Source organism: Phyllostomus hastatus, unplaced genomic scaffold, assembly GCF_019186645.2.
Source record: "Phyllostomus hastatus isolate PE091 unplaced genomic scaffold, TTU_PhHast_1.1 phas_contig_1, whole genome shotgun sequence".
Lineage (NCBI taxonomy): Eukaryota > Metazoa > Chordata > Mammalia > Chiroptera > Phyllostomidae > Phyllostomus > Phyllostomus hastatus.
This window is the reverse complement of record NW_025333498.1, coordinates 44,353,118-44,367,639: the sequence shown is the minus strand read 5'-3', so window position 1 is coordinate 44,367,639 and position 14,522 is coordinate 44,353,118. Positions and strand designations below refer to the sequence as shown.

The window sequence follows — 14,522 nt, the reverse complement described above, 5'->3', positions numbered from 1 at the left end:
GTCTCTTTACATAACTTTTCCTTCCTTCTTCCACTCTCCCTGCCATTTTAATGAAATAAATGATTTTCAGAAACCATTGTAAATAACTAACAGGGAGTTAAGGATAATATCAGATTACATATCTTAGATAATGTTTTGTTGTACAAATAATAGCAAAAATTTATACTGTCATGCAGAGAAACAAATGTAATAGAGCTGGCATCATTTCTTTTACCAGATTTCAAAAAGATTGTCATATGATAGGAGATACATGCAACTGTATACATCATAAGCACATCATAGCCATATCTATGTAGTATGTTTAAGATACATTTTACTTACTCCTTGGAATGTAAAATCATATTATTTCTATTGCCCCTTGACTTCAGACACTCTAAGCCTCACAATGACCAGGCATACACCCACCTTGCATATCAAACCCTGCATATCAAATGGGGAAATCCATCTGCCATTTGCAACAAGAGGTGTTGTTTTTTTTTTTTGGTCTGTGTGTTTGTTGTTACTCTATGAAGACACAGGTTCTTTCCTAAATGGCTATGTTGAAATTTAAATGCATAAGTTGTACAATTACTTCTATTGGCGTCCCCTTAAGTAAACTAATCCTGTAATTTATCTATTATTTAGAATAATTATTCCAATTACTGTCTCTTCCTCTAGTAGAAGCATCTCTTTGCATGCAAAACAAAGGACTTGTATTATATATTTTTTCTAATATTTAGTACAGCTTTACAAACATTGAAGCTCATAGCCTATTTTTCCCAGTGATGGTAAAGAGGCATTATTCCTATTGCACAGATCTAATTGGTTTTAAGAGACAACATAAGAACTAAAAATAAGGAAAGTATTATCATTGTTGTTAATATGCTCTGAGTTTATTGTCCAGTATGTGCTCTAGGCCTGTTTCACCACCAAAACCCTCAGTAATAGAAATTGGATCAGATGTAATTGTGTAGTGGATATCTTAATTTTGCATGTTTTTTTCCATCAGACAATACTTATCTATGTTAATTATCTTATATCAGTGTGTATAAATAAGCCCCAGAGCTATTTAGATATTTGTATTTTTACTTGCTAGTTCCTTTGTCTTCTAAACTATCACATAGCTCACTGGAATAAAAGTGAATTACATTTGGTGAAGCAGCCTTCTTTTATGAAAGGTGCATTTTAATTTGACATTAGAAACAATCAGCTTTAAAAATGTGATTGGCCTTCATTTTATTTACCATTTCTTTTGGAGACACACTTACCACAAAAATGTGCTCTGTGGGAGTTTGACCAACTAGCTAATAATAGGATAAATCATTTTTAGTTTACAGGAAAAAGCAAATGCTTCATTATTTTGCTGTTATTACTTACTATATAAAAAATAAAACATATTTTTTAGCTAGCTATGTGCATTAAGTCCAGATACTCTTTGATAAAATGAGTTAAGTGGGAAAACTTCCATTTCTTCCATCAAATGTGTTCGTATCCCTAAAGACATTAAGGAGGAAAGAATGAAACCTTCCTACTTTGTTTTTTCAAGTAACTTTAGCACTAATAGAAACATTTTAATTATGACATGTTTACTTTGCAGGAGCCAATGAAAAAGAAATAGTCCTAATGAATGGTTTGACTGTTAATTTACATCTTCTACTGGTAAGTTTCCTTTTCCACCAATGTTTCATATACATTTATTACATAATCTGACATGTTTTTATCTTTAATTCATGAGTATCTGGTGGTTTACTTGCTTAAAAATAAGTCATGAGGTTATTTTCATTTTTAGCAGGAAATGCTGGACCATGATAAAATGGCTTCTTCATATTTGTGGGAGAGTTGACTCTTGCAAAGAGCTTTAGAATAATGAACAACTCTTATCTCAGAACATAAGGAATAAGAGTAACAGTGGGTGAAAAGAAAAACTGTTTGCAAGCACACAAACTAATGGTGTACAAATGCTAGCAAACACTGAGCTTTATAGAGAGGTAGTTTTTCAATATGTTGGAATTTAGCAGGAGAGGATTATGGATCAGTATGGGTCAGTAAATTAGTTTTTTGAAATAGGTTAAAACATTTGAAAATAAGATTAAATTGGAGAAAAGGGACCTAGTACCCGAAACGAGTTGCTGTGCTTAAGGTGCTTATTATGCTATAAGTATTTAATAAATGTCAAATATTAGATTGACCAAAAAGGCTGTAAGTTTTTTTTCTGTAAGATGGTTCGAATAGCACTTAGTTGTCTTTAACTTCATGCAAAACAATTTTGTTAGATTTTATTGTGACATTATAATAGTTGTCATATCAGTGTGCATTAAAAAAACTTGTCAAGATTGGGGAATTTTTGTGTAGCTATTTTAATACTGAATATTTTTACCACATTTTTACCATATGCAATATTTTTACCATAGTATGCTTTATTATTTGAAGAAAGACAAAAATGCAATGGAAATGCAACAAAAGATATGGAGAAGGTGCTGTGAGAGACCGAAAGTGTCGAAAGTGGTTTGTGAAGTTTTGTGCCTGAGATTTCTTACTGGATGATGCTCCATGGTTGGGTAGACCAATTAAAGTTGATAGCAACCAAATTGAGACATTAATTGAGAACAATCAACATGATACCCTATGGGAGATAGCATACTCAAAATACCCAAATCAATAAAGTTATTAGTGAAAATGAAAAATGTGTCTTTCATTTTATAAAACAAAACAAATGCACTTTTTGGTCAACCCAGTATATTCTGGATTTGAAGTATAACATCTATAGTAATTGCTTGATGTTTTGAAATTTCTTTTTAAGTTTTTGTTAACATGTCTACATGACCCAGATGCACAATGAAGATATTAATATTTTATTTTAGTAAAATGGAGAAATGTTAACTAATATGACTGAAGAAATATACTTATGGAGTATGTTAAGTATCAAGGTAAAAAGCATAGTTTTAAGTTCAGACACCTCTGGGTTTGACTCCCACCTAAGTTACTTAATGCCTCATTGAATTTGGACAAGGTTATGGCATTTTAAATCTTAATATTATTCTTTGTAAAAATGAGGAAAATAATACCTACCTTGTAGGTATGTACAAGTATGAAATGCAGTACTATGTAAAAATTGCTTTAGCACTCACACCAGTGACTGACACTGAATTAGTGGTGGTGATCATCTTCATTACTGTTACTGTCAGTCCCCCAGGAACTGTGGGGAGAAATAAAAGGGCCCCACTGAATAAATGAGCCACTTCTCCCTGGTGCCTCTAGAAATGTGAAATGTTTCATATTAGGGCTTAGGTACATTTTAGTTGGACCTAAAATTAAATCCCATAAAATAATAAAGCAGTGAAAATATTCTATACTAGAAACCAAATCTACAGTGGAAGGTAAGTCAACATAAAGAAGACATGTATAGGCTATGAGATTTCAGTCTCACAATAGAGAAATTACCATTGAATACATTGGGAGGATAATTTTTGATTAAAATTTAAATAACTTTAAGGGTTTGTATTTTGTTATTCACATTTTCTCCTGAATTTGCTTCTACATCAATAAATATAATGAGCCAGTATTTTTTTTCTCTTTATAATTCATTGGAAACAAGGCTAATTGGAAAAGATATGCTTGACAGACACCTAGATGTGTAATTAATACATTTAAAATGCTGAAGATTATAAAATGGTGTATTAATTCTTTTATCAATAAATCTATTTTGTTGCAGTTATCATTTTTTAAGCCTACACCAAAACGGCATAAAATTCTTCTAGAAGCCAAAGCCTTCCCTTCAGATCATGTAAGGATTCTTCAAGTTATGTTTATATTCTACCTATTCTTTCTAGAAGAGTGTATCACTTGCCTTACTTTTCCAAGTAAACTTAGAATAAAAGAACTGTGAAATGTTCTAATTTAGGCATTTTTAAAAAATAAATTATATCTTTATTTCTTTTGTTCAAGTAAAGCACATACTAAGAAAGGTAAGAATTGAACAGGAACATTGATTTGTTAGTGTTTTTTTACGACATTGAACAAACTGCTCCTCTAAATCTAGTGTAGTTAGAAACATTTTGTTACTTTACATTACTCTTTTATTTTATATAAAATCAAACTGATACATACCCCAGTGCTTAACCCTTTAGGTATAAATAGTAATATAAACTTTTATCTGTCCATTTTATAGCATACTAGTGTAAATATTGAAAAATTACTTATTAGGTATTAAAAATATTTCATGTGGTTCACTAAAACAACCATGCTACTTTATCAGCTATTCGGTTAAGAAATCTGATCACTCCAGACACAGATAAAAGTATACTGTACATTTCCATTTTAATGTCAGAGAAACTTTTGTCTTTGTATTTTCACTGTTAAGTGTTCTAGCCCACATCTTGTAATTTTAAGTGTTTGAATTCTGCCCATGTTAGTAGTCATTGCTATTGTTAAAAAAAACCTCAACTAATATCTTGAAAAAATTCAATGTCACTGTAATTGAAACCCATTCGGATCTTGTACTCTCAAGGAAGAGAAATTTTGATGTTCTTTCCTTTTACTATCTTGCCTTTTCTAGGGTAAGCCATTTCTATATGCTCTGTTCTAGACTACTAAGTTGACACTACTCACTTTGGTTATTTTGTAAATTCTGGTTTTGACTTTTATAAGTGATTTAGTATCCTATTCTAAAAATTTCTTGTATCCTCATAAAGTCTAGATCACTTCTGTGTTTTCATGTATCTTATTATTTAGTGTTTCAAGAAATGTTCAGATTCCTGAACATGTAAATTAAATTAAGCAGTTCTTCTCTAATGTGTTTTGTTTATCATTTTTAACCTTGACCTTGGATTTAATATAACAGTACACTTTTATTGTTATTTTATTATGTATTTTCAGAGTTCATTTCAAAGTACTTGTATATATTTGACTTAATTCAATAAATTATCCCTCTTTTGTAGTATGCTATTGAATCCCAGCTGCAACTTCACAGACTCAGCACTGAGAAAAACATGCGGATAATAGAGCCAAGAGAGGTATATGAGAAACAAATAAATATTCATCATGCCTCTATTTAATATTGATTTTTACAGTTTTCTTCAATTTATTGTCTTCATTATTTCAATGGAATTTTCAAGAAGGTATAAAAGACCTATGTTTCTATAACAGATCATTTTGCTAAAAATGGAGAAGTAACTTGGATATATATTTATTTTTATTTTTCAAAGGCTAGTCATATTACAAGCATATTGTTTTACTGCAAATTTTAATTTCAAATGTCATTTTCTACAGATTAAAATAACATTAAAAACTAGTGATAATTTTTTGAAACTGTTGAATAATGCCAGTCTTTTATCTCTTCTTAATCTAAGGATCAAATGTTTTCTTCTGAGCTCAGACTAAGGGGCAGGAAGGGATGTCATATAGCAGAAAAATCTTGGGCTTTATAAGTGGCCAATATAAACCTGAGAAATTTCATACCCACCAATTTACTGGGTAAGGGACTTTAGGAAAGTTACTTTATCTCCCTGGGATTCCTTCATATTTAAACACATAACAAAGGAAATACCTAAAAGATGTGAGCATATGTTCAAGATCTAAAATATTGCTCACTTTACATTAATAGAGATATGTCTAAACTGTAAAAACTTCGACATACAAACCCTGCAGCTTGTGAAATTTCACACTAAGAGATTCACACAGAATAAATTTTAGTTTTCACAAACAATGCTACCAGGCTGTTAAACCAGTGTTTGAGCAATTGTTTCTCTCAACCCAGAATACTTGGAATTAAAATCTACTTCATTCACTTTATTCGTCAATATGCAATAAATCAATGAACCAGAAAGTTCCCACACCTGTGAGAGGATCTGTTTTCATAGGTCATATATAAATAGCTAATGTCAAACAAAAATGAATACAGCCACCAATATATCACATATTAATTTTAAAGATGACAAATGTTATTAATCCTCATTAGTTAGCCATCATCTTGGGGGCACTTTGGGGCACTACTAGATTAGAGCAAGTAAACATGAAAGAGGACCATATCCTGGGAATTTTCAACCTTTTCCTCTCATGGTACACATAAACTGATTACTAAAAGTCCGTGGCACACCAAAAAAAATGTTATATTTTTGCCAATCTGACAAAAAAAATAGGTATAACTCTGATTCTTTCTCATTGGATGACTATTGTCATTTTTTATTTAGCAACCTAAAGGAAAAGAGGTCAGCATTTATGGCTAAATAGTTGAGTATTGCATGTTTTGAAATTTTTTGCTACACACCAGTTGAAAATTGTTGCCATATTCTATATTTAATAAATTTATTTATTTGCTTAATACTGTGTCTTAAAATAAATAACACATATTATTATATTGAGTACTTTCCATACTCTTTTTGAAATTATGGTGGGCTCACCATATTCAAATCTTTTAGGAAAAAAGAATTCTATATTACTGCATTACTAATTTTACTTAGATTTTCTCAGAGTTACTGAAATCATCCTTTTTTGTATATAAAGTATGCATCACTTAACAACTTAGAGATTTCAATATCAATATTGTTTTCATAGACTTCATTTGGTAAACAAATTTTAAGCTTCTAGTAGAAGTTAGGGTGTGCATTATGTTTGTGATATACGTAACTTATGTCTGACATGGGATGCAGTAATTAGCAAGCAGCAAGAATTACCAAAAGTTAAACATAACTGAAGGAACACTTATGAATACAATAACAAGTTTTCCTCAGATATTAATACAGTTAGTGATGCTTTGACCTCACAATCATGTGAGATTCAGCACTGGAGAAGAGTCCTTAATACTTCATAAATAGATAAAAATTGTTATGAAAGAAGTTGATACTTCCTGTGTAGCTGATTTCTTTATGTTCATGTTGTTTGTAAGACCAAATCTAAATTCATCCACAATTTTCACTGAGTAACCAATCATTAATTTTAGCTAGGGAAATGTGAAGAAAAATAACCTTAATAATTGAATTTTATTGATATTTTTCCTCATGTTTGAGTTTTGATCTTTAGATTTCTTTGGAGGAGATTTAATGCTTGTTAATAGAAGATATTGGTTAGGTTATATTCAGATGAAAGGTGCATAAGTTTTTATTTATAAAATATGTATGTGTTTTTATTTGAACTAAAAAACATATTATATTGAAATATTTATTTCTAAAAATTATCTCACTATTGAATATTTCATGAAATTTTACTTCCTGTATTTTATTGAATAGGAATAGGAAGGAAATGATTTATAGGTAAACATATAATAGCAGTTAATTGAAAAACTGAAAAATAAATCAATTAGGGTTCTGTAAAAATATACACTTTATAAACCCTTCTTACTCTTCCATTATTATTACTTAATAATAAGACAAAACATGCTCAAATGCTGTTCTCTTGCCAAGTTTTGGAAGATCAATAACCTGAAAAGAATTTACCTTTGATTTTACTTATGGTGGGAAAGAGCTCATGGAAAATTTTAGGTCGGGAAATATGAAGAGAGAAATTTATTATTGTGGATTTGATGTAACTTAGACTTTATTCAACTTTAGGGGGAAGAGACCTTGAGAACAGAAGATATCCTTGAAGTAATTGAGAAGGAAGGAGACTCTATTGCAGTGATCCTGTTCAGCGGCCTGCATTATTATACTGGACAGTTCTTTAATATACCCGCCATCACAAAAGCAGGACAAGCAAAGGTATGCGCCTCATTTGCTCCTTCCTATCACACCCAAGCATCACTCTACTGAGAAGTATGCTAATTGCACCTCAAGTAAAGTGCATTTTTCTCTGTGTAAAATTATTTAAAGAGTTAAAAAAAGAGAAAGATTTGCATTTAAAAAACCTATAATCTATTTTGCTTTAGGCATCTCTATATAAATCTCTTTTTGTCACTTCTCTGGTCTCACCTTTTTACTAGCATCTCCTGTCTCAACCTTTACCTCTAATCAACAGAACAGGTGAGCTTCCTGCAGGTAGTATTAATGGTAATGAGCTGCTTAGTCAAAAGAAGCAAATGGAATATTTAGGATAGTAACTACATTCTAGGACTATTTGTCCTACTGTGACTCATTTTAAATATAATTCACTCTCTATTAATCCTAGGTATCTGAAGAAAAAGAAATGAAGAATAAAGATTTATCAGTAGATTGAGTTTTGCACAGTTTACATTAAGGAAGATGTTCCCCCCTAAAAATCTTAAGAAATGATTCCACCTATCACAATTCCTTAAGTATTACTAAATCACATTAAACTGTTTAGCATTTTGAAATTATGTCTCTTTATATATGTGTTTATAAATATGTTATTTTAACATTTGTTAATCAGAGAGGACCAATACTCAACATTTAAAACTTGGATTTAAAATCTTTAAGTTTTATTTGATTTGGCAATCAAGCCTTGTATTCAAAAAGGTGACAATCTAATTTTATTCTAAACATTAATAAGTTATGGGGGCAATGTACGTGTGAGGTCTAGTGAATATATTCAGTTATTGAAGCTAATGAATGGAACTAATGAAGAGAAATTTAGCACCATCATCAGCAGTCTCTAGGAATTTCCAACCACGACTTCCAACTGGTTTGATGGATAACTGTGAAAGTGGTACATTACAAAAGATATAAAGATAATGTCTTCTTAATTTAGATATTAAATGTTAAGCAACAAAATAAAAAGAGGCCAATAAAACATTATGTTTTAAAATGTTATACAAGAAATCAGCAGTCCCTGAGTCCCTCAGGATACATGCACATCTCATTAGCCTTCACAGAGATGAGCACAAAGATGTGGAGGTAAGACCATGGGTTTAGGAGTCAACCACACAATCTGAGGTTCAAATCTTGGCTACATCATTTTTTATATAGTCTCAATCAAGTTACTTGAGTTTTCTGAGTCTCTGCTTTCAAAAGTGTTATTTTGGAATGCCAAGAACCAGCTCATACATTTTGTGTAGATGTGGAAGAGTATAGAATATTGGTTCAGTTGTACACATTCTGGTGTTAAGTGATGGCCACCTTCTCCCCTTCTCCTGTCTTCAGCAAATATGAAGTTAGGGAAAGTGCTCAGATGTACATTTTCTTCTATTTCCCACTTGAAAGTAAAATGCACTTGTTTACTTAGGTGTTATATGCTATTCTCACTCTTAACTACTTGGGTTGCTAAAATCATTCTCTCAGAATTTTGCATGCTTTCTTTCAGTTAAAAAATGTAGTAAGTGCCTGCCAACTGAACTTCTCTGAGCTTTCAGTCAAATAAAGATAAAAGCAAGAATTTCCATCTAAATGAAACCACAAGAGTATGATACACTATGGGAGTTGAATGGTGCTATAGTAGACTTAGATATATCCATTTTAAAATTATTTTAACAAACATTTATACTCTTGTTATATAGTTCCCTTCCCCCTATTTTCAGTGGATGTTGAGAAAAGTTCTTCAAAATGGAGGCACGCATAGCTCTCTTAAGTGGGCTCTTAAGGATAAACCTGAACGAGAGGCAGAGAGAATATTAAAGGTGTCAATCAAGAAAGAGATAGGAAATTCTAGAAAAGGCTGTTAGGAATGGCTCAGTGAGATAAAAAGGAAGAGGAAAGCTTTCAGAAATGAAGTATGGAAACAAAAATCATGTTAGTATGGAGCAATGAAAGTCAACAAGAATAGATTTTGATATATGGCTCTAAATTATGTAAAAGGAAATTGAAGACAGGAATTTTGAATAACATATTCATTAAAGAAATGCATGCATGTGAAAAAGAACAACAATCATAAGTGGCTTGATAAGTTATTTTGAATCCTTAAAACCATCACACCTACATCAAGAAACTTCTAGAACATTTATATTACTCAGAATCCTCAGCTGTACCTTCTAAATACTGCCTGTTACCACTTTTCCAAAGGTATCACTCTTCTGACTTCTAACTTTATACATTAGCTTTGTCCATCTTTGAACTTCATATAAATGGATTAATATATTTATTTTGTGTCTGGCTTACTTGATCACTATTGCATTTGTAATATTTATCCATGCTGCATGTAGCAGTAGTTATGTTTTTTTTTTCATTTCAGTGTATTATTACAGTATATGAAATAGATCACAATTTATTTTTATCCATTTCAATCAGGATAGATATTTGGGTTTTATTTTCACTCCAGGGTTTTTTTAAAAAATGCTACTTTGAACATTTATAGGAAGCATTCATATTCTTTGGGTAAGCATTCATACACATGTTTGCTAAATATGTAGCTAGAAGTGGAATTCTTAGGTGTGTGTATGATGATTTTTAATCAATAATGCCAACTTTTAAAAGCATTGTATCAATTTGGCATATACTACTACCAGCTTGAATGAGACCTTCTGTTGCTCTCAAAAGCAGATCTAATTAGTTTGTAATAGTAGCTACATTGTAGTTTTTTCTTGATGTATAACCAACATATATATTATCCTATTAGTTTCAGGAGTACATCATAGTGATTTTATATTTATATATATCACAAAATGAACTTTATAATAAGCCTAGTTACCATCTGTCACCATATAAAGTTATTACAATATTATTGCTATATCCCCTAACTTAAAACTGAATGTTTATACCTTTTAAACCCGTTCACTTATTTTACCACCCCGCATACACTCCCCTCTCTGGTAAACACTACTTTGTTTCCTGGCTCTATAAATCTGTTTAGATTTTGTTTTGTTTGTTCATTTGTTTTGATTTTTAGATTCCATGTATTAGCAAAATCACACAGTATTTGTCTTTCTCTGTCTTATTTCACTAAGCATAATACCCAGGCATGTCCATGTTCTCATAATAGAAAGATTTCATTCTTTTTATGCCTGATTTATATTCCATTGTATAAATGTAGCACACCATGTTTGCCCATTAATCTATTGATGGACACTTTGTTTACATACCTTGTCTATTTTAAATAATACTTCAATGAACACAGGGGTATGTATGTCTCTTCAAATTAATGTTTCAGATTTTTTGAAAAAATACCCACAAGATAAATTGATGGATCATATGGTAACAGTATTTTTAATTTTTTGAAGAACTTCTCTACTGTTTTTCAGCAGCTGCACCATTTACATTCCTACCAGCAGTGTATGAAGAATCACATTCCTCCACATCCTCACCAACACTTTTTTTTTCTTTTTGATAATCGCCATTCTGACAGGTGATATCTCATTTTAGCATTCCTCTGATGATTAGTGATGTTGAGCATGTTTTCATGTGCCTGCTGGCCATCTGTCTATCTTTTCTGAAAAAAAAGATTATTCAAGACCTCTGCCCATTTATTATATGTTTCTTAATTATTTAACATGTGTAAAAATTGTGTTGTCATCTTTATCAGGTGCTTGTCCATTTTTTTGTGTCACCAAGTTTTTAAGTGCTGTCCCAAAAAAACATTTTCTCCATATGCCTGTGGATTTTATTGCACAATATTTTTGAGTGGGAAGGGAAGATTTCATTCATTTATTTATTTATATTTTCATTCATCACCCTCTCCCTGTTGTCAACCATCAACTTGTTCTCTATATCTCAGGTTCTATTTCTGTTTTGTTTAGTCATTTATTTATAGATTGCCCATGTAAGTTAGATCATAGGGTATTTGTCTTTCTCTGAGTTAATTCACTTAGCATAATAACATCTAGGTCCATTGTATTGTTGTAAATAGTAAAATTTTATTCTTTTTTGTGACTAAATAATATCACATCTTTATCCATTCATCTACTGAGGAACATCTATGTTGCTTTCAGTTCTTGGATATTATTAATAATACTTTAAAGAACAAAGGGGTGCATATATCTTTTTGAATTAGCATTTTTGTTTTCTTCAGATAAATATCCTGAAGTTGAATTGCTGGTATATATGGCAGCTTTAATTTTAATTTTTGAGGAATCTCTACACTAAATTTACTATCCCACCAAGAGTGTACAAGGGTTCCCTTTTCTCTGCATCTTTGCAGTATTTTTATTTGTGTATTTATTAATGGTGGTGATTCTGACAGATGTGAGTTGATATCTTACTGTGTTTTTTAAATTTTAAAAAAGATTTTATTTATTTATTTATTTTTAGAGAGGAAGGGAGGGAGAAAGAGAGAGAGAGAGAAACATCAATGTGCAGTTGCTGGGGGCCATGGCCTGCAATCCAAGCATGTGCCCTGACTGGGAATCGAACCTGTGATGCTTTGGTTCACAGCCCGCACTGAGCTACACCAGCCAGGGTTCTTACTGTGGTTTTAACTTTAATTTTTCTGATAGTGATGTTGAGCACCTTTTCATATGTCCATTGGTCATCTGGGTGTCCCCTTGGGGAATATATATTATATATAATATAGATATATGTACTATATATATTTTTTTTCAGGTCCTCTGTTTATTATTTAATTGAATTGTGTGTTTTTTAGTGTTAAGTTGAAAGAATTTTTTAAATATATTTTGGATATTAAACCTTTATCAAATGTATCATTTGCAAAGATCATCTCCCATTTAGTAAGTTGTCTTTTCATTTTGTTGATTTTTTCTGCTTTGCAAAATCTTTTGAGTTTTATGTAATCCCATTTGTTGATTTTTGCTTTTGTTGCCCTTGCTTGAGGAGACTGCCCCCAAAATTATTCTAAGAGCAATGTCAAAAAGAATATTGCCTGTGCTTTTTTCTAGGAAATTTATGGATTCATGGATTTACATCTTACATTCAAGTCTTTAATTCCTTTTGAATTTATTTTTCTATATGATGGAAAATAGTGGTTTAGATTTATTCTTTTGCATGTAGCTCTCCAATTTTCCCAATATCATTTATTGAAGACACTGTCTTTTCCCCATTGTATATTGTAACCTCTTTTCTTATAGATTAATTGACCATATACATGAGAGTTTATTTCTGGGCTCTCTGTAGTCCATTCATCAATGGGTCTGTGTTAGATTAGCATAGTAACCACTAGAAAAAGACCTTATGAAAGAGTATATTTCCATTTTACACCTAAGCGTGTCTCTCTCCCAATAAAAGTATCACCACCATGTGACTGATGAATTATATGATTGCTTTAAATCCACTTTATAACAGGACAGGCACATAAAAATAGGTAAATAAAGGTTAAAATTCAATGTGCATTCAAGAAGTCAATTGACCACTGTTGGAAAGGTTGTAGTTGGGCCCACACATCTCTTATTCAATCCCCTGCCTTGAATTTCTTCCATGTGATGATCAGCATTCTTTTTCTAACATTTATGGGAAAAAGTTCAAATCACTTTAGCCTTTTATAATTTTGCATACCTGAACTTCAACACAACTTCCACCTGTACTATTGACTCCCGCACAGAAGGACAGTGCCAGCTGGCTTAAGTACTTACGTTCATGGTGTAGTATTCTTACAATAAAGGGTAAAGCAAAGTATTTTTATAGTCCAAATTCGTATATTACTTGAGTAACTCCTGTAGAAACATGAGTGTTCAATTAGTGACCATAAACAAAATTTCTGTGCTCCTCTGTCAAGATAAATATCTCTTTCAATTATATTTTATAGCATGATGTATTATTGCACTGTCTTGCAATTATTTCTATGCCTAACTTAACTTTCAGATTTAAGAAGATTATGTCAATAGAGTGTTTAATGACTGATTGAGGGTGGACCCTACAAAAATCACAGACTTATGCTTGTGCGTTGCATATTGTCATTTATATTTAAATGCACACTTGTTTGGCCAGTGGAAGAATAAGTGAGTGTGCATCAGCAAGAGTAGATCAAACTTTTATGGATCATATATTGCATAAAAATCACAACACTCTTCCCATTTAAACAGATTCAGAAACTCCTGAAGAGTGACTTATATGATTAATTACTCTAAAAATCAGAATACATTTTTATAAATTTTGAGTTATTTTTCTAATTTCATTTTTGTTTGTTGGCACACTTAGAACATGCATAGTGCTTCATTAAGTCAGTAAATAGTAAATGAACTAAATTAACCTTAAAATATTACCTTGAGCTATTTTTCCTATCTTCGGTATCTGAAATAAATCAAACTGTATTTCGTGTGAGGTCTTTATGAGCAGCAGACAGACTCAAGAAGATAATCCATTTTATTCTCTCCTTAAGTTTTGTACTTATGTTGATAATAAACAGAGAAGACAATCACTGTTTTCCCAGTTAAAAAAAAAGTTGGCATTTGTTTTTAGAAGCACTCTCTTAGATTGTAAGATGTTTTCATCTACAAATTACTAAGGTCTTCAGGGTCTCAAGATCTTTTTGTTTTTCCTATTTCCCAAATCCTTTACTCTTTCTCTGCACACAGCTGTTAGCTCTGTCTCATACCATCTTAACTAATACATTCACCTTATATTTTATTATCAAAATACTACCATGCTCCCCACGTCGTATTTCGCATCTCTAGATTTGCCTGTCTCATCAATATATCCTTTAAAATATTCTGTCTTAAAGGATTAATCTAGCTTCTACATTAGTGCTCTGTGCAAATATTATACATAGGCCCTGTGTATAATATTTTACTGGTTAAAACTATATTTAGTATTTTGTTAAAGATGGCAAGAACAAAA

General features: G+C 31.4%; 1 protein-coding gene across 1 annotated transcript in view; it reads left to right on the top strand.

The window, feature by feature from the left end:
* KYNU (kynureninase) overlaps nt 1–14,522 on the top strand; it is a 93,105-nt gene that overhangs the window by 36,123 nt on the left and 42,460 nt on the right. Inside the window, exons 5-8 of the mRNA XM_045831535.1 lie at nt 1,577–1,638; nt 3,692–3,763; nt 4,917–4,991; nt 7,524–7,670. Coding sequence (XP_045687491.1) covers nt 1,577–1,638; nt 3,692–3,763; nt 4,917–4,991; nt 7,524–7,670 — 356 coding nt within the window. The remainder of the gene's footprint in view (nt 1–1,576; nt 1,639–3,691; nt 3,764–4,916; nt 4,992–7,523; nt 7,671–14,522) is intronic.